Source organism: Salmo salar, unplaced genomic scaffold (assembly GCF_965601325.2).
Source record: "Salmo salar unplaced genomic scaffold, fSalSal1 ptg000691l, whole genome shotgun sequence".
Taxonomy (NCBI): Eukaryota; Metazoa; Chordata; class Actinopteri; order Salmoniformes; family Salmonidae; genus Salmo; species Salmo salar.
This window is the reverse complement of record NW_027675466.1, coordinates 688,539-710,135: the sequence shown is the minus strand read 5'-3', so window position 1 is coordinate 710,135 and position 21,597 is coordinate 688,539. Positions and strand designations below refer to the sequence as shown.

The 21,597-nt window shown below is 43.1% G+C and overlaps 1 protein-coding gene across 3 annotated transcripts in view; it reads left to right on the top strand.

Moving 5' to 3' along the window:
• Nucleotides 1-21,597, top strand: part of LOC106599998 (NLR family CARD domain-containing protein 3) — a 36,289-nt gene that overhangs the window by 4,793 nt on the left and 9,899 nt on the right. Inside the window, exons 3-8 of one of the 3 annotated variants that reach the window (XM_082972446.1) lie at nucleotides 4,678-4,794; nucleotides 6,479-6,532; nucleotides 14,620-14,855; nucleotides 15,007-16,795; nucleotides 16,997-17,170; nucleotides 18,874-19,047. In XM_082972446.1, coding sequence (XP_082828572.1) covers nucleotides 4,678-4,794; nucleotides 6,479-6,532; nucleotides 14,620-14,855; nucleotides 15,007-16,795; nucleotides 16,997-17,170; nucleotides 18,874-19,047 — 2,544 coding nt within the window. The remainder of the gene's footprint in view (nucleotides 1-4,677; nucleotides 4,795-6,478; nucleotides 6,533-14,619; nucleotides 14,856-15,006; nucleotides 16,796-16,996; nucleotides 17,171-18,873; nucleotides 19,048-21,597) is intronic. The other 2 variants (XM_082972447.1, XM_082972448.1) reach the window with 2 other exon arrangements.

The following is a 21,597-nucleotide window of genomic DNA, read 5'->3' as shown; positions in this document are numbered from 1 at the left end:
GTCTTTACAGCTAGGTAAGTTAGCTAGCTACTCTACCAGCAGCATCCTAGTTATCCAAGCTAGTCGGTACAGCTCGGTAAGCTAGCTAGCTACTCTACCAGCAGCATCCTAGTTATCCTAGCTAGGTAAGCTAGCTAGCTACTCTACCAGCAGCATCCCAGTTATCCTCGCTAGTCGGTACAGCTAGGTAAGCTAGCTAGCTACTCTACCAGCAGCATCCTAGTTATCCTAGCTAGTCGGTACAGCAGGTAAACTAGCTAGCTACTCTACCAGCAGCATCCTAGTTATCCTATCCTCCCTCTCTCGTTGACGGATGCTGGCTACCTCTGTCCGGTTCTCCTCTCTTCACTAGATGGACAGTAACTTTAATGTTTAACCCCTCTGTGTCCAAGGACCAAACTTTTGAATATTATTTTCAGGGCGCCTCAAGTAGGCTGGACATATTCCATTTTTAACAATGTTTTTTTTCTGATGAAAACTAGTTAATTACATGGAGCCCAATTTCATAACATTACCTTATGTCCCTAGTAAGTAGTTCATTCCATCCACAAGAAGGCATAGTGCTGACACAAGCTTTTTGGCGGGGCTGAGATTCTCTACTTTTCTAGGCTACCGCAGGTTAGAGCGCTGGACTTGTAACCGAAAGGAAAGGTTGGTAGATTGAATCCCTGAGCTGACAAGGAAAAAAAAAAATCTGTCTTTCTGCCACTGAACAAGGCAGTTAACCCACTGTTCCTAGGCCATCATTGTAAATAAGAATTTGTTCTTAACTGACTTGCCTAGTTAAATAAAGGTAAAATTATCTAATGTAAAAAACACTATTTCAAATGTTGCTACATACGACCGAATTGAGACGGTCGGTCACATTTGACTGTAAAACCTAGCAGTACTACTGATTTCTCTGACAGTGAGGCAGAGATATATTATTACTGTGTATGTAGCATTTAGAAAAAAAACATGATTATTTGTCTCTGAAATGAAACCATCAAGTGATAGATTTTAAACAAATACATGTCTGTCATTGAACAACCCCATGCCATGATTAGATTGTCATAATTACAGCCGTGTTGAAGAGACCAAACTGCAGCAGGTGAAATGTAGATACTCATCTTTTTAATATATAAGAGCAAAGTATCCACGGGAAAAAACAATAAACAACAACAAAAAAAAACGACTAACAGGCTACGTACCAAAAGACTATCACTATCTAACAGGAGCCTATCACTATCTAGCAGTAGCCTATCACTATCTAACAGGAGCCTATCACTATCTAGCAGTAGCCTATCACTATCTAACAGGAGCCTATCACTATCTAGCAGTAGCCTATCACTATCTAACAGGAGCCTATCACTATCTAGCAGTAGCCTAGCACTATCTAACAGGAGCCTATCACTATCTAGCAGTAGCCTATCACTATCTAACAGGAGCCTATCACTATCTAGCAGTAGCCTATCACTATCTAACAGTAGACTATCACTATCTAACAGTAGCCTATCACTATCTAACAGGAGCCTATCACTATCTAGCAGTAGCCTATCACTATCTAACAGGAGCCTATCACTATCTAGCAGTAGCCTAGCACTATCTAACAGGAGCCTATCACTATCTAGCAGTAGCCTATCACTATCTAACAGGAGCCTATCACTATCTAGCAGTAGCCTATCACTATCTAACAGGAGCCTATCACTATCTAACAGGAGCCTATCACTATCTAACAGTAACCTATCACTCGTTTTTATGTTTAACTTTAAATCAGTTAACGGTGTATCAATGAAAATCTGATACAGAGTGGAATGTACTGTTGACCAACCCATATATTTCAGCAGGGAAGTGTTCCTCACACCATCATTTCAAATGGTAGGACATGTGTCCTGTTGAAGCTAACTGGCTGATGGTAGGACATGTGCCCTGTTGAAGCTAACTGGCTGATGGTAGGACATGTGTCCTGTTGAAGCTAACTGGCTGATGGTAGGACATGTGTCCTGTTGAAGCTTACTGGCTGATGGTAGGACATGTGTCCTGTTGAAGCTTACTGGCTGATGGTAGGACATGTGTCCTGTTGAAGTAAACTGGCTGATGGTAGGACATGTGTCCTGTTAAAGCTAACTGGCTGATGGTAGGACATGTGTCCTGTTGAACCTTACTGGCTGATGGTAGGACATGTGTCCTGTTGAAGCTTACTGGCTGATGGTAGGACATGTGTCCTGTTGAAGCTTACTGGCTGATGGTAGGACATGTGTCCTGTTGAAGCTAACTGGCTGATGAAGTACAATAACCTAGTATGCCTATTTACAGCAGCATATTAGTAACGGTTGTTGCTGTGTTGAATGGACCAAACTGCAGACGGAATGTGGATACTCATCTTTTTAATATATACGAGCAAAGCATCCACAGGAAAAACAATAACTACTAACTACAGGCTAACAGGCTACATACAAACAAAAGACTAGCGGTGTTAGCACAACCACCCACAAACCCAAGTGACAAACATACTCCTAATTATATGACTCCCAATCAGGAACAATGATCACCAGCTGTCCCTGTTCGGGAGCCACACAGACCCACATAGAAATACAACACCCAGAACACACATACAGACATACTCTGCCACGTCCTGACCAAAACTACACAACACCCTCTGCTGGTCAGGACGTGACAGTACCCCCCCTAAAGGTGCATACCCCGAATGCACCTAAAAAAAGAAACCACAAAATCCCCCAAAACCACAAGAAAAACAAATACAAATACCCCCTAAACAATAAGGGAGGGAAGGGAGGGTGGCTGCCGTCAACAACGGCACTGTGCTACACCCTCCCTCCCCAACTATCCTGGAGGTGGCTCTGGTTCCGGCCTCCTGCCCTCCAGGTTGTAGGCAGACTCATTGGGGTCCGGGTTGTAGACAGGCTCAATCCGTTGTGGATCGTGGGCAGGTTCCTTCATTTCCACGCTGTAGGCAGACTCATTCAATACACAGTTAGTCACATTCAGTTCTGAGTCGCAGGTAGACTCCTTCAGTTCCGGGTCGCAGGCAGACTCCCTCGGTTCCGGGTCGCAGGCAGACTCCCTCGGTTCCGGGTCGCAGGCAGACTCCCTCGGTTCCGGGTCGCAGGCAGTCTCCCTCGGTTCCGGACTAGACACTGGTGCCGGATACTCTGGACTGCACACTGGTGCCGGATACTCTGGACTGCACACTGGTGCCGGATACTCTGGACTGCACACTGGTGCCGGATACTCTGGACTGCACACTGGTGCCGGATACTCTGGACTGCACACTGGTGCCGGGCTCTTGAGGCTGGGCCGACGCACTGGAAGCCTGGTGCGTGGGGCTGGTAGAGGTGGTACCAGGCTGAAGACACGCACCCTAGGGCTAGTGCGAGGAGCGGGAACAGGCTGAATAGGACTAGGCCAACTCATGGGAAGCTTGGTCCGGGTTGCTGGTACTGGTTGTGCCAGACTGGAGGAACTCACTTCTGAGATAGCACGAGAGGCAGGAACCGGATAGACTGGGCCATGGAGGCGCACAGGTGGCCGTGACCGCACCACCTGCACAACCCATCCTGGCTGGATGGAACTAACAGCCCTGTACGAGCGGGGTGCTGGTACAGGGCGAACTGGGCTGTGCAGGGGCCTGATGGTTGCCGTGCATAGAGCGGGAGTAGGGTAGCCTGGTCCTAGGAGGCGTACCGGCGACCAGACGCGCTGCGCAGGCATCCTCCTACCAGGCTGGATGCCCACTCTAGCACGGCATCTGCGAGGGGCTGGAATGGCGCGCACCGGACTGTGCGTGCGTATGGGCGAGAGAGTGCGCACCTCAGCGAAACACGGCGCCCTCCACTCCATACGCTCCTCCATGTACTCACGGGTAGCTGGCTTATGGCTCTTCCTAGGCCTAGCCAAACTACCCGTGTGCCCCCCCCAAAAAAATTATTGGGGGTGCATCTCCGGCTTCCTCGCCAGTCATGTACCCCGGTAGCGTTCCCGGTCCTCACCAGCCTTTCGCCACGGGCCCTCTCCGGCCAGAATCTGTTCCCAAGTCCATTTCTCACAAGTGTCCATGTCGAAGTCTATTTCCTCAGAATAGTCCATATATTCAGCGTCCTGCTCCCTTTTCCGCTGCTTGGTCTTGTTGTGGTGGGTGGTTCTGTCATAATTACAGCCATGTTGAAGAGACCAAACTGCAGTAAGTGAAATGTAGATACTCATCTTTTTAATATATAAGAGCAAAGTATCCACGGGGAAAAAACAATAAACAGAATGACTAATAACATGCTACGTACATCCCAAAAGACTAGCAGTGTCAGCACAACCACCCACAAACCCAAGTGACAAACATACTCCTAATTATATGACTCCCAATCAGGAACAACGATCACCAGCTGTCCCTGATCGGGAGCCATACAGACCCACATAGAAATACAACACCCAGAACACACATACACAGACATACTCTGCCACGTCCTAACCAAAACTACACAACACCCTCTGCTGGTCAGGACGTGACATAGATAGTGAAAAAACACACCAATCTCTTTCATAATTTCTTTAAACAATAAAAGCTAATTAAAGAACATTTCTGAAAATGGATATATAGCGTTTTGGAATGAACCTCTTCTTATGTTTCCCCATCTGAGCTCAGAGTAGATGAGAGATGTGATGTTTGTCTCTGTTGTGTTGAAGCCCAATCAAGCAGGAGAGACCAGCCTCCCCTGTACCCAGCTGTGTGTCCATGAAGAGTGACCGGTCTATGCTGCAACCTATAGCGTTTAGAGAGGGAGACTTTTCTACTGAACAAAGGTAAGAAGAACTCATGGGTCATGGTCAGTGAGTTAAAAAACACTCTCTCTAGTCATTTCTCCCATTTCTCCCATTATTTTTGTTGTTTTCATAATCCATCGGCTAATCCTTTTGTCCATTTTCATAGTCCTAAAACAATATTAAACAAACACAACATTCCCTCCCTGTGTGTGTGTGTGAGACAAACAGTGACACATTTTATTATTATTATTATTGACAGTTACCATGGAGATGAAATGTCACAACTACATGTTCATGTGATGCATTAAATCACCTGACAGTTTCTATGTCTGTTAGTAAATATTTTATTTCTCAAAGAGATAATGAACACATGAGAACAATTGACATTAAAGAATTACTGTGTTAACCACAACCAACATGCTGGATCTCTGTTTAGTTGTCACTGTGTTAACCACAACCAACATGCTGGATCTCTGTTTAGTTGTTACTGTGTTAACCACAACCAATATGCTGGATCTCTGTTTAGTTGTCACTGTGTTGACCACAACCAACATGCTGGATCTCTGTTTAGTTGTCACTGTGTTAACCACAACCAACATGCTGGATCTCTGTTTAGTTGTCACTGTGTTAACCCCAACCAACATGCTGGATCTCTGTTTAGTTGTCACTGTGTTAACCACAACCAACATGCTGGATCTCTGTTTAGTTGTCACTGTGTTGACCACAACCAACATGCTGGATCTCTGTTTAGTTGTCACTGTGTTGACCACAACCAACATGCTGGATCTCTGTTTAGTTGTCACTGTGTTAACCACAACCAACATGCTGGATCGCTGTTTAGTTGTCACTGTGTTAACCACAACCAACATGCTGGATCTCTGTTTAGTTGTCACTGTGTTAACCACAACCAACATGCTGGATCTCTGTTTAGTTGTTACTGTGTTAACCACAACCAACATGTTAGATCAATGTTTAGTTGTCACTGTGTTAACCACAACCAACATGTTAGATCTCTGTTTAGTTGTCACTGTGTTAACCACAACCAACATGCTGGATCTCTGTTTAGTTGTCACTGTGTAAACCACAACCAACATGCTGGATCTCTGTTTAGTTGTCACTGTGTTAACCACAACCAACATGCTGGATCTCTGTTTAGTTGTCACTGTGTTAACCACAACCAACATGCTGGATCTCTGTTTAGTTGTCACTGTGTTAACCACAACCAACATGCTGGATCTCTGTTTAGTTGTCACTGTGTTAACCACAACCAACATGCTGGATCTCTGTTTAGTTGTCACTGTGTTAACCACAACCAACATGCTGGATCTCTGTTTAGTTGTCACTGTGTTAACCAACATGCTGGATCTCTGTTTAGTTGTCACTGTGTTAACCAACATGCTGGATCTCTGTTTAGTTGTCACTGTGTTAACCACAACCAACATGCTGGATCTCTGTTTAGTTGTCACTGTGTTGACCACAACCAACATGTTGGATCTCTGTTTAGTTGTCACTGTGTTAACCACAACCAACATGCTGGATCTCTGTTTAGTTGTCACTGTGTTAACCAACATGCTGGATCTCTGTTTAGTTGTCACTGTGTTAACCACAACCAACATGCTGGATCTCTGTTTAGTTGTTACTGTGTTAACCACAACCAACATGCTGGATCTCTGTTTAGTTGTCACTGTGTTAACCACAACCAACATGCTGGATCTCTGTTTAGGGGTCAGTGTTCTAAAATGAGTCTCTCTGGGGAACATGAGACCAAAGCTAAGAGGTGAGACAACAATACTGTTTCAGAATGTATTACGTTTATTTCCAATATTTCCACAATTTTTATCACATTTGTGTTTTTTCAATATCAAGTGTGACATTTTAACCTGGAAATTACAAACTTTAGAAGCCTTTTTAAACCTCAAATACACTACCATTTTGCATTTTCTGCTGTGCAGGAACATTTCTGACACAATAGATTATCAAATTAATATACGGCAACTTTACTGTAAGTCTCTCTGGGGACGGTTTCCTGAAAGTGATGGCATTTAGGCTTACAGGTGTTTTAAAGATGTATCTTTCCTACAATGGCCGAAGAAATAACATGAGTTTCCTAAAACAGAGAATGGTCGCTATGTGCGTCGTTGGAGCATGTGTCGATACTGATAACCTCAGTCAGAGTTCATATCCTCAGTCAGACCAGTAGAAACTGGATCAGCAGCACAACAAGGTATCACGTCTGGTGAACAGGTCAGAGTTCATATCCTCAGTCAGACCAGTAGAAACTGGATCAGCAGCACTACAAGGTATCACATCTGGTGAACAGGTCAGAGTTCATATCCTCAGTCAGACCAGTAGAAACTGGATCAGCAGCACTACAAGTTATCATGTCTGGTGGACAGGTCAGAGTTCATATCCTCAGTCAGACCAGTAGAAACTGGATCAGCAGCACTACAAGGTATCACGTCTGGTGGAGCATGTATCAATTCTGATAGGATGGAAAGAAAGGGAGCGCTGCTCTCAGATCAGTTTTCTCCATTCAAATCTTTACTTAACATTATAATTATTTCACAATACTGATGAAGGATCAGCTTCTAGACAATAAAAGTACTTACAGCAATTACACAGTACAAGTAATTACAGCAGTTACACAAAAGTAATTACAGCAATCACACAATAAAATGAATACAGCAATTACACAATAAATGTAATTACTGCAATCACACAATTAAAGTTACAACCCTTTTTGTGGCTATAAACATCCCTTTGTTATGGTTCTTTATAGAACCTTTATGGAGGATAGTTCTATAAACATCCCTTTGTTATGGTTCTTTATAGAACCTTTATGGAGGATAGTTCTATAAACATCCCTTTGTTATGGTTCTTTATAGAACCTTTATGGAGGATAGTTCTATAAACATCCCTTTGTTATGGTTCTTTATAGAACCTTTATGGAGGATAGTTCTATAAACATCCCTTTGTTATGGTTCTTTATAGAACCTTTATGGAGGATAGTTCTATAAACATCCCTTTGTTATGGTTCTTTATAGAACCTTTATGGAGGATAGTTCTATAAACATCCCTTTGTTATGGTTCTTTATAGAACCTTTATGGAGGTCAATCTCAAAGGTTCTTTATAGATTATTTTGAAGAACCTGACATTTGTTTTGCATTCTGGTTAGCCATAATATATTGTTAACATTCCATAGGTGTTATTATCGTGTTTAAATGTAACATTTTAGTCATTTAGCAGACACTCTGATCCATAGCAACTAGGGTTAAGTGCATTGCTCAAGGGCACATCAAAAGATTTGTCATCTAGTCAGCTCGGGGATTTAAACCAGCGACCTTTCAGTTACTGCCCCAATGCTCTTAACTCTAGGCTACCTGCCGTGACGAGATGAATCAGATGTGCTAGCTCTCAAACTGCTGGGGGTCACTGCAGTGATGTTGAAACAAAGCTTCCTGTCAAGGTATGCGTGAAGGGCTGTAGGAAGTCAGGCGCAGGAGAGCAGATAGTTGGTGGCAAAACGGAGCCTTTTATTTGGCGAACCAAAAGCACACGGCACAAACGAACAGGAAAATACAAATATGGGTTGAACATAACCCAGCGCAACCAGCCTAACGTGCACGTACATGAACAGATAAACAATACCACACAAAGACATGGGGGAAACAGAGGGTTAAATACACAACACATAATGAGGGAAATGAGAACCAGGTGTGTGGGAAAACGAGACAAAACAAATGAAAAATGGATCGGCGATGGCTAGAAGACCGGCGACGTCGACCGCCGAACAAGGAGAGGCATCGACTTCGGCAGAAGTCGTGACACTTCCTGAAGCATTGAGGCTTTCCAGCCAACTGTGTCAAATAGGTTTATTACTCAGAGCTTCATTATTCGTACACAATGCACATTAGTTATATCTTCTGGGCAGCAATAAATAGCAGAGTGTGATTATCAGATAGAGGTATTTTTTTGTCCATAGATTTCATCAAAACTCTGTCTGTGAACAGAGTATGCTGTTCCCAGCTGTCTGTCTATGAACACAGTATACTGTTCCCAGCTGTCTGTCTGTCTATGAACACAGTATACTGTTCCCAGCTGTCTGTCTATGAACAGAGTATACTGTTCCCAGCTGTCTGTCTATGAACACAGTATACTGTTCCCATCTGTCTGTCTGTCTATGAACACAGTATACTGTTCCCAGCTGTCTGTCTATGAACACAGTATACTGTTCCCAGCTGTCTGTCTATGAACAGAGTATACTGTTCCCAGCTGTCTGTCTGTCTATGAACACAGTATACTGTTCCCAGCTGTCTGTCTATGAACACATTATACTGTTCCCAGCTGTCTGTCTATGAACACAGTATACTGTTCCCAGCTGTCTGTCTGTCTATGAACACATTATACTGTTCCCAGCTGTCTGTCTGTCTATGAACACAGTATACTGTTCCCAGCTGTCTGTCTGTCTATGAACACATTATACTGTTCCCAGCTGTCTGTCTGTCTATGAACACATTATACTGTTCCCAGCTGTCTGTCTGTCTATGAACACAGTATACTGTTCCCAGCTGTCTGTCTATGAACACAGTATACTGTTCCCAGCTGTCTGTCTATGAACACAGTATACTGTTCCCAGCTGTCTGTCTATGAACAGAGTATACTGTTCCCAGCTGTCTGTCTGTCTATGAACACAGTATACTGTTCCCAGCTGTCTGTCTATGAACACATTATACTGTTCCCAGCTGTCTGTCTATGAACACAGTATACTGTTCCCAGCTGTCTGTCTGTCTATGAACACATTATACTGTTCCCAGCTGTCTGTCTGTCTATGAACACAGTATACTGTTCCCAGCTGTCTGTCTGTCTATGAACACATTATACTGTTCCCAGCTGTCTGTCTGTCTATGAACACATTATACTGTTCCCAGCTGTCTGTCTGTCTATGAACACAGTATACTGTTCCCAGCTGTCTGTCTATGAACAGAGTATACTGTTCCCAGCTGTCTGTCTGTCTATAAACACATTATACTGTTCCCAGCTGTCTGTCTATGAACACAGTATACTGTTCCCAGCTGTCTGTCTGTCTATGAACACATTATACTGTTCCCAGCTGTCTGTCTATGAACACAGTATACTGTTCCCAGCTGTCTGTCTATGAACACAGTATTCTGTTCCCAGCTGTCTGTCTGTCTATGAACAGAGTATACTGTTCCAAGCTGTCTGTCTATGAACACAGTATACTGTTCCCAGCTGTCTGTCTGTCTATGAACACAGTATACTGTTCCCAGCTGTCTGTCTATGAACACAGTATACTGTTCCCAGCTGTCTGTCTGTCTATGAACAGAGTATACTGTTCCCAGCTGTCTGTCTATGAACACAGTATACTGTTCCCAGCTGTCTGTCTGTCTATGAACACAGTATACTGTTCCCAGCTGTCTGTCTATGAACACAGTATACTGTTCCCAGCTGTCTGTCTATGAACACAGTATACTGTTCCCAGCTGTCTGTCTGTCTATGAACACAGTATACTGTTCCCAGCTGTCTGTCTGTCTATGAACACAGTATACTGTTCCCAGCTGTCTGTCTATGAACACAGTATTCTGTTCCCAGCTGTCTGTCTATGAACACAGTATACTGTTCCCAGCTGTCTGTCTATGAACAGAGTATACTGTTCCCAGCTGTCTGTCTGTCTATGAACACAGTATACTGTTCCCAGCTGTCTGTCTATGAACAGAGTATACTGTTCCCAGCTGTCTGTCTGTCTATGAACACAGTATACTGTTCCCAGCTGTCTGTCTATGAACACAGTATACTGTTCCCAGCTGTCTGTCTGTCTATGAACACAGTATACTGTTCCCAGCTGTCTGTCTGTCTATGAACAGAGTATACTGTTCCCAGCTGTCTGTCTATGAACACAGTATACTGTTCCCAGCTGTCTGTCTATGAACACAGTATACTGTTCCCAGCTGTCTGTCTGTCTATGAACACAGTATACTGTTCCCAGCTGTCTGTCTGTCTATGAACACAGTATACTGTTCCCAGCTGTCTGTCTATGAACACAGTATTCTGTTCCCAGCTGTCTGTCTATGAACACAGTATACTGTTCCCAGCTGTCTGTCTGTCTATGAACACAGTATACTGTTCCCAGCTGTCTGTCTATGAACACAGTATTCTGTTCCCAGCTGTCTGTCTGTCTATGAACAGAGTATACTGTTCCCAGCTGTCTGTCTATGAACACAGTATTCTGTTCCCAGCTGTCTGTCTGTCTATGAACAGAGTATACTGTTCCCAGCTGTCTGTCTGTCTATGAACACAGTATACTGTTCCCAGCTGTCTGTCTATGAACACAGTATTCTGTTCCCAGCTGTCTGTCTGTCTATGAACAGAGTATACTGTTCCCAGCTGTCTGTCTATGAACACAGTATACTGTTCCCAGCTGTCTGTCTATGAACAGAGTATATTGTTCCCAGCTGTCTGTCTATGAACACAGTATACTGTTCCCAGCTGTCTGTCTGTCTATGAACACAGTATACTGTTCCCAGCTGTCTGTCTGTCTATGAACAGAGTATACTGTTCCCAGCTGTCTGTCTGTCTATGAACAGAGTATACTGTTCCCAGCTGTCTGTCTATGAACACAGTATACTGTTCCCAGCTGTCTGTCTATGAACACAGTATACTGTTCCCAGCTGTCTGTCTATGAACAGAGTATACTGTTCCCAGCTGTCTGTCTGTCTATGAACACAGTATACTGTTCCCAGCTGTCTGTCTATGAACAGAGTATACTGTTCCCAGCTGTCTGTCTGTCTATGAACAGAGTATACTGTTCCCAGCTGTCTGTCTATGAACACAGTATACTGTTCCCAGCTGTCTGTCTGTCTATGAACAGAGTATACTGTTCCCAGCTGTCTGTCTATGAACACAGTATACTGTTCCCAGCTGTCTGTCTGTCTATGAACACATTATACTGTTCCCAGCTGTCTGTCTATGAACACAGTATACTGTTCCCAGCTGTCTGTCTGTCTATGAACAGAGTATGCTGTTCCCAGCTGTCTGTCTGTCTATGAACACAGTATACTGTTCCCAGCTGTCTGTCTATGAACACAGTATACTGTTCCCAGCTGTCTGTCTATGAACACAGTATACTGTTCCCAGCTGTCTGTCTATGAACACAGTATACTGTTCCCAGCTGTCTGTCTATGAACAGAGTATACTGTTCCCAGCTGTCTGTCTATGAACAGAGTATACTGTTCCCAGCTGTCTGTCTATGAACAGTGTATACTGTTCCCAGCTGTCTGTCTATGAACACAGTATACTGTTCCCAGCTGTCTGTCTGTCTATGAACACAGTATACTGTTCCCAGCTGTCTGTCTGTCTATGAACACAGTATACTGTTCCCAGCTGTCTGTCTATGAACAGAGTATACTGTTCCCAGCTGTCTGTCTATGAACACAGTATAATGTTCCCAGCTGTCTGTCTATGAACAGAGTATACTGTTCCCAGCTGTCTGTCTGTCTATGAACAGAGTATACTGTTCCCAGCTGTCTGTCTGTCTATGAACACAGTATACTGTTCCCAGCTGTCTGTCTATGAACACAGTATTCTGTTCCCAGCTGTCTGTCTGTCTATGAACAGAGTATACTGTTCCCAGCTGTCTGTCTGTCTATGAACAGAGTATACTGTTCCCAGCTGTCTGTCTGTCTATGAACACAGTATACTGTTCCCAGCTGTCTGTCTATGAACACAGTATACTGTTCCCAGCTGTCTGTCTATGAACACAGTATACTGTTCCCAGCTGTCTGTCTATGAACAGAGTATACTGTTCCCAGCTGTCTGTCTGTCTATGAACACAGTATACTGTTCCCAGCTGTCTGTCTATGAACAGAGTATACTGTTCCCAGCTGTCTGTCTGTCTATGAACAGAGTATACTGTTCCCAGCTGTCTGTCTATGAACACAGTATACTGTTCCCAGCTGTCTGTCTGTCTATGAACAGAGTATACTGTTCCCAGCTGTCTGTCTATGAACACAGTATACTGTTCCCAGCTGTCTGTCTGTCTATGAACACATTATACTGTTCCCAGCTGTCTGTCTATGAACACAGTATACTGTTCCCAGCTGTCTGTCTGTCTATGAACAGAGTATGCTGTTCCCAGCTGTCTGTCTGTCTATGAACACAGTATACTGTTCCCAGCTGTCTGTCTATGAACACAGTATACTGTTCCCAGCTGTCTGTCTATGAACACAGTATACTGTTCCCAGCTGTCTGTCTATGAACACAGTATACTGTTCCCAGCTGTCTGTCTATGAACAGAGTATACTGTTCCCAGCTGTCTGTCTATGAACAGAGTATACTGTTCCCAGCTGTCTGTCTATGAACAGAGTATACTGTTCCCAGCTGTCTGTCTATGAACACAGTATACTGTTCCCAGCTGTCTGTCTGTCTATGAACACAGTATACTGTTCCCAGCTGTCTGTCTGTCTATGAACACAGTATACTGTTCCCAGCTGTCTGTCTATGAACAGAGTATACTGTTCCCAGCTGTCTGTCTATGAACACAGTATAATGTTCCCAGCTGTCTGTCTATGAACAGAGTATACTGTTCCCAGCTGTCTGTCTGTCTATGAACAGAGTATACTGTTCCCAGCTGTCTGTCTGTCTATGAACACAGTATACTGTTCCCAGCTGTCTGTCTATGAACACAGTATTCTGTTCCCAGCTGTCTGTCTGTCTATGAACAGAGTATACTGTTCCCAGCTGTCTGTCTATGAACACAGTATAATGTTCCCAGCTGTCTGTCTATGAACACAGTATACTGTTCCCAGCTGTCTGTCTATGAACACAGTATACTGTTCCCAGCTGCCTGTCTGTCTATGAACAGAGTATATTGTTCCCAGCTGTCTGTCTATGAACACAGTATACTGTTCCCAGCTGTCTGTCTATGAACAGAGTATACTGTTCCCAGCTGTCTGTCTGTCTATGAACAGAGTATACTGTTCCCAGCTGTCTGTCTATGAACACAGTATACTGTTCCCAGCTGTCTGTCTGTCTATGAACACAGTATACTGTTCCCAGCTGTCTGTCTATGAACACAGTATACTGTTCCCAGCTGTCTGTCTGTCTATGAACACAGTATAATGTTCCCAGCTGTCTGTCTATGAACACAGTATACTGTTCCCAGCTGTCTGTCTATGAACACAGTATACTGTTCCCAGCTGTCTGTCTATGAACACAGTATACTGTTCCCAGCTGTCTGTCTGTCTATGAACACAGTATACTGTTCCCAGCTGTCTGTCTGTCTATGAACAGTGATTTCTCCATGGATCATCCTGTCAACTCCAATGGTGGTGGATCAGTTACCTTTGACCTGTCACTAGTCAGAATAATATTAATAGTGAAGAGGAGAATCTTCAAGATGTCATATAGATATGTTTTGTAATGTGTAGTTTGTTTGAACTAAGTTTATTAGAGGAATTACTGCCCCCTCTTTTATCTCTGTAGGGGATGGTCTACTCTGTTAGAGGATCAGTATCTCTCTCTCCTTTATCTCTGTAGGGGATGGTCTACTCTGTTAGAGGATCAGTAGTAACATCTAGAAGTCTCTCTCTCTCTTTTATCTCTGTAGGGGATGGTCTACTCTGTTAGAGGATCAGTATCTCTCTCTCCTTTATCTCTGTAGGGGATGGTCTACTCTGTTAGAGGATCAGTAGTAACATCTAGAAGTCTCTCTCTCTCCTTTATCTCTGTAGTGGATGGTCTACTCTGTTAGAGGATCAGTATCTCTCTCTCCTTTATCTCTGTAGGGGATGGTCTACTCTGTTAGAGGATGAGTAGTAACATCTACACTCTCTCCTTTATCTCTGTAGTGGATGGTCTACTATGTTAGAGGATCAGTCCAGGTGTGCAGTGTGTCAGCAGGTTCTGAGGGATCCAGTCTCTACCACCTGTGGACACAGGTTCTGCAGACAGTGCATCACCAGATACTGGGAGAAACCTGCTCCTTCAGGAGACTATGACTGTCCTCAGTGTAGAAAGAGATCCAGAACACTTCCTGTACTACAGCACCTGAGGGAACCCAATGATGCAAGAGGCTTTGAAAAAAGTAAGACCACTTGCAGACCTGTGCTAAGTCAATACCTCAATTTGATTAAGTGTTAACTACAATAATATAAGTTACTGTAGTTGTGGAAGGCCCACATTTCATCCTGTCAATGAATGTGTCTGATAACACCCTATTTCCTCTTCCCTTGTAGTGGATGACAGCCTGCAGAAAGCTATAGTAAATCATAAAGACAGTCTGATAAGGAGGTATGAATGTGTAATAGAAGGCATCGAAACAGCAGGGAACCAAACTCCCCTCAACAGGATTTACACAGAGCTCTACATCACAGAAGGCGAGAGTGAAGGGGTTAACAATGAACATGAGGTGTGGCAGCTAGAGACAGCACCCAGGACACCAACCTCACATGACACAGTAATCCACTGCAATGACATCTTTAAACCCTTACCTGGCCAAGAGAGAAGCATCAGAACTGTGCTGACGAAGGGCATCGCTGGCATCGGAAAAACAGTCTCTGTGCAGAAGTTCATCCTAGACTGGGCTGAAGGGAAGGCAAACCAAGATGTGGATATCATATTTGTGCTTCCTTTCCGGGAGCTGAACTTGATCAAAGATCGTCAGTACAGTCTTCTCAGACTTTTAAATGACTTCCACACAGAACTAGACATAGGCAATGCAAAGAAACTCACTGCCTGTAAAGCTATGTTCATCTTTGATGGTTTGGATGAAAGCAGACTTCCATTGGATTTCCAGCACAATGAAAAGGTGTCTGATGTCACCCAGACATCATCTGTTGATGTTCTGCTGACAAACCTCATCAAGGGGAATCTGCTTCCCTCTGCTCTCCTATGGATAACCTCCCGACCAGCAGCAACCAATCAGATCCCCCCTCAGTGTGTTGACCAGGTGACAGAAGTACGAGGATTCAGTGACCCACAGAAGGAGGAGTACTTCAGGAAGAGATTCAGTGATGAGGACCTGGCCAACAGAATCATCTCACACATAAAGACATCAAGGAGCCTCCACATCATGTGCCACATGCCGGTGTTCTGTTGGATTTCTGCAATAGTCCTTGAACACATGTTGAGTACAGACAAAAGAATAGAGATGCCCACGACTCTGACTGAGATGTTCACACACTTCGTGCTCATTCAGACCAGCCTGAAGAACCAGAAGCATCATGGAAGAGATGAGATGGAACAAGAGGAGCTCATGGAGTCAGATAAGGAAATTCTTCTGAAGCTGGGGAGGCTGGCGTTTGAAAATCTGGAGAAGGGTAATCTCATGTTCTATGAAGAAGACCTGAACATTTGCGGCATTGATGTCAAAGAAGCATCACTGTACTCAGGAGTGTGCACACACATCTTTAAAGAAGAGTCTGTGTTATTTCAGAGAGTGGTGTACTGCTTTGTACATCTAAGCATTCAGGAGTTTCTCTCAGCTGTCTACATGTACCATTGTTACACAAGCAAGAACATGGATGCACTGAAGCCCTTCTTCAAGAGAAAGTCTGAAGAGCTAACCTTGCATGAGCTGCTGAAGAGTACCGTGGATAAAGCCTTGGAGAGTAAGAATGGACACCTGGACCTTTTTGTTCGCTTCCTTCATGGCATGTCAGTGGAGTCCAATCAGAAACTCCTACAAGGTCTGGTAACACAGACAGAAAGCAGTCCAGAGAGCGTCCAGAAAACAATCCGATCCCTTAAGGTGATGCAGAGGAAGAACATCTCCCCTGAGAGGTGGATTAATCTCTTCCACTGTCTGATAGAGATGAAAGACCATTCAGTACAGGAGGAAATCCAAGAGTACTTGAGGTCAGAGAAAAGATCGATAAACCTCACACTTGCTCAGTGTTCAGCGCTGGCCTACATGCTGCAGATATCAGAGGAGGTTATGGATGTGTTTGACCTAAAAGAATACAAGACAACACAGGAGGGTCGTAGGAGACTGCTCCCAGCTGTGAGGTGCCGCAGAAAGGCTCTGTAAGTACTCAAACTTACTGTATGTGGGAAGAGCAGTATTTTTATTAGCTGAAACTCTTGAACATAATATAATACAAACTGATCAGAAAGCAATGCACTGGGGACATATTAGTCGGGCAGGTGTAACAGTGTAAGCAGGGGAAGCTAAGCATAACATTTTATTACAACCTGTCTCTCATGGTATTTATTCTATGTTGACAGACTCAATGGCTGTAAACTCACAGACACAACCTGTGAAGTTTTGGCCATAGTTCTCAGCTCAAACTCCTCATATCTGAGAGAGCTGGATCTGAGTAACAATGACCTGAAGGATTCAGGAGTGAAGCTGCTCTCTGCTGGACTGGGGAATCCCCACTGTAAACTGGAGACTCTGAGGTCAGTATTCCTGTAGTTGGTCAACAAGTGATAACTGTTCACCAGATCCACATGTGTTTACCAGGCACACATAGTCCACACCATATGTGTTTAGACAGTGAAGCTTACGGTTTTTAATTTGGTGAGCAAATCCATGTGTTTCTAATAAGAGTTTGTCACCTTAATTTAATGACTAGCGGATAGCGGGTGCTGTGGCTTTGGGTTTAAACAGCAGGGGTTGCTGGGATAGCTCTTTAGTTTAGAGTTTGGTACTATTGGGAATAATATTTTCTTCACAATCTAGTCGACCAATTTGCTTTCCCTAGAAAAATGCACCTATAATTTTTCATTTACCAAATAAAAAACAGAAGTTATTTGAGTTTCTATGAAATGTTTTATTCTGTCGATGGTTTTGCCACAAAGTCTAGCGATATCAGAACATTTTCCCACTTGTCTGGTCACATGCACTCTAGCCAACGACTGGCAGATACAGTGCAGAGGGTTCATGAGATTATTTTTTAAGATCAAGTTCATCACTGTGCACTTTCACAAACCTGTGAAGTTAATCATAATTTATTAAATCTGTAGCCTAATAAACTGCATGATTTTCCAAGTCCTAGTGTGAGTTAATGTGGCTGCAGTTTATTTCGACATGATGGTTATTCTAGCCAGGGGCGCAACTTTGGTTTTGGAAGTGGTGGGGGGAGGGGTATAATCCAGTTGGATAAACACTCCAAACAGCCTACCCGACAACTCGGAGGCGTCCACATGGTCCTAAAGCACACTGTTGCCTCGTTTTTAACCCCATTCCAATGATAAAACTGGGGGGGTACAAAAATGCAATTTCAGAATGTGGGTGGGACATGTCCCCCCGTCCCCAGTGAAAATTGCACCCCTGATTCTAGCAACATTTGCGCAACAAAGCGTGTCCACTGCCATTGGTCCCATGTGCTATTTTACTGGCAAACATTATCCACCCCTGTCTAGAGTAAATTATTTTGTCGACATTTAGGAAAATTTACGACAAATATCCCACTGGGCATTGGCGCCAGTTCAATGTCTAGTTTTGATTTACATTTAGCTGAATTCTCAACTAACCGTAAATTCAACATGAAATGAATAGCAAATGTCACCATGTCATTGGATTTAGGTTAAACGTTGGGTTAAAAAAATACAAAATGCCCTTACTTTGATGACTTTTTGCGAATCCATTCAGTTTTCCACGTTGATTCAATGTCATCCCATTGATCAATCAGTTTTTACCCAGTGGGATGCTATTTCCATCTAGCATTTCATTACTGTTTTATCAGAAATGTACTTTACTTGAATACAAATGGTTGGATAGAAACAAGGTTATTGGCTGACTTGATTTTCTATCAGCTGAAAACTCTTGAAGAAATGTTTATATAAAAAACAATTAGAGAAAACAATGAGCCATGTATGCACAGTGTACACATTAGTTGTGTCTGGGTAATAGTGTAAGCTAAGCATAGCATTATAATCAGTGGAGGGTAAACGCAAGTAAATGCAGTTTACACATCTTTTTCATTTTGCATGAGCATTTATGCATCTTTTGTGGGAAAATGTATTGAAGTATATGGGCAGCTTTACTTTATTCTCTGTTAACAGCAATCAGCGTTTACACAACACCCACCACTTTTTTACAACTACATCATGGATTATAACACAACCTGTCTCTCATGGTATTAACTCTGTGTTGTCAGACTCACTGGTTGTAAACTCACAGACACATCCTGTGAAGTTTTGGCCTCAGTTCTCAGCTCAAACTCCTCATATCTGAGAGAGCTGGATCTGAGTAACAATGACCTGAAGGATTCAGGAGTGGAGCTGCTCTCTGCAGGACTAGGGAATCCCCACTGTAAACTGGAGACTCTCAGGTCAGTGTCGTGTCTTTGGCTATGCCGGATTAAGTGATATGACATGCTACTCTATAAAATCCTTTCTCTGCAATTAATATTACCTGATTGAGCTAATCATGTAAATGTAATTAACTAGAAAGTTGGGGCACCACGAAAGAGTGTTTATAGAGCTGTTATCTTCCGAATAAACTCTTAAAGACCTAGTAATATTTTACATCAATAGCAGTCAATATTAATCGTCACCTTATTTCAGTCTCATCTGAAAGTTGTAAATTCTTGGTTATCTTCACGAACCCTGGCTAACAAGTTGAATCAGCAATACAAAATTGGGTTTAATTATTTATTTACTAAATACCTAACTAATCACACAGAATTACATATACACAGAATGCATATTATGTCATACAGAGAACTTCCCTGGGGGACGGAACCTGTATGACGGCTGGTTACACAAAGAGATGGGATTGGGCTTGAATGAAAGAGCGGGAAGACTGAGGAACAAAGGGAGAAGCTATGCTATCGTAAATACAGTATCTTATGCATTCTAAATTACCGCCCATTTGGAAAAGGAAAATGCAATAAACATTTACTCTGAGCTGCGCTTCGGTAGGTTGGTCGTAGATGCTGGCCGTGTTGGCCAACAGAGATCTTCCTGTCCTCAGAGGAATGTCTCTTGGTAAATTGGATACGTTGTAGTATCTTCGTTGTGTGTTAGAATGGATACGTCGTCCGTCCTTTCCTAGCCCACGTTTACAGCTGCTGTTGCTGACTCAACGGCTAGGATGTCTCACTTATTTAGTGAATAAGAGTTCAAAGTTCATACCATTCACAACCAAAGCTCATGCTGAGGTTGGCTTGGTTCTGTAGTTGACATGTTAGTCCTTTTTAACGTATGGACCGTCGTCCTATCGTCCTCGGAACAGGAGGTTACATTTTCGTCAAGGGCTTATATAGTGGAGGGGGAGAAGGGTGTGTTTCATAGTTTATAATCCATGTCTCTTCACAGGGGCGGGCCACTGATTGAGCAGGGCTCTAACCTTATGAAAACCCAATTCTCTCATTTGGAAGCTATAATTACATTTAATCTTTTCACAAATAGTTTCATTTAAAATGAATTTAAATTGCACAACAATTCCATGTGAATCTATAATGTGTAGACTTTCCCAGATACAGTTTATCCTGTTAGGGCTAGGGGGCAGTATTTACACCGCCGGATAAAAAACGTACCCGATTGAATCTGGTTACTAATCCTACCAAGTAACTAGAATATGCATATACTTATTAGATATGGATAGAAAACACCCTAAAACTTCTAAAACTGTTTGAATGGTGTCTGTGAGTATAACAGAACTCATATGGCAGGCAAAAACCTGAGAGATTCCTTTACAGGAAGTGGCCTGTCTGACCATTTATTGGCTTTCTTTGACATCTCTTTCCAAAACAAAGGATCTCTGCGGTAACGTGACACTTCCCACGGCTCCCATAGGCTCTCAGAGCCCGGGAAAAACCTGAATGTCGTCATTCCAGGCCCAGGCTGAAACACATTATCGCCTTTGTCAAGCGGCCGATCAGGGGACAGTGGGCTTAGGCGCGTGCACTGGCCGCCCCCGTCTTTCTTTTTTTCCCTCTATTTACCGAAACGCAGATTCCCGGTCGGAATATTATCGCTTTTTTACGTGATAAATTGCATAAAAATTGATTTTAAATAGCGGTTGACATGCTTCGAAGTACGGTAATGGAATATTTAGACATTTTTTGTCACGAAATGCACCATGCGCACGACCCTGATTTACCATTTCGGATAGTGTCTAGAACGCACGAACAAAACGCCGCTGTGTGGATATAACGATGGATTATTTGGGACCAAACCAACATTTGTTATTGAAGTAGAAGTCCTGGGAGTGCATTCTGACGAAGAACAGCAAAGGTAATAACATTTTTGTTATAGTAAATCTGATTTTGGTGAAGGCTAAACTTGCTGGGTGTCTAAATAGCTAGCCCGTGATGGCTGGGCTATGTACTTAGAATATCTGACTATTTTACACCATTTTAAAGACAAGACTCTCCTTTATCTAACCACATTGTCCGATTTCAAAAAGGCTTTACAACAAAAGCAAAACATTAGATTATGTCAGGGGAGTACCCAGCCAGAAATAATCACACACCCATTTTTCAAGCTAGCATATAATGTCACAAAAACCAAAACCACAGCTAAATGCAGCACTAACCTTTGATGATCTTCATCAGATGACACTCCTAGGACATTATGTTATACAATACATGCATGTTTTGTTCAATCAAGTTCATATTTATATCAAAAACCAGCTTTTTACATTAGCATGTGACGTTCAGAACTAGCATACCCACCGAAACTTCCGGTGAATTTACTAAATTACTCACGATAAACGTTCACAAAAAACATAACAATTATTTAAAGAATTATATATACAGAACTCCTTTATGCAATCGCTATGTCACATTTTAAAATAGCTTTTCGGTGAAAGCACATTTTGCAATATTCTGAGTAGATAGCCAGGCCATCACAGGCTAGCTATTTTGAGACCCACC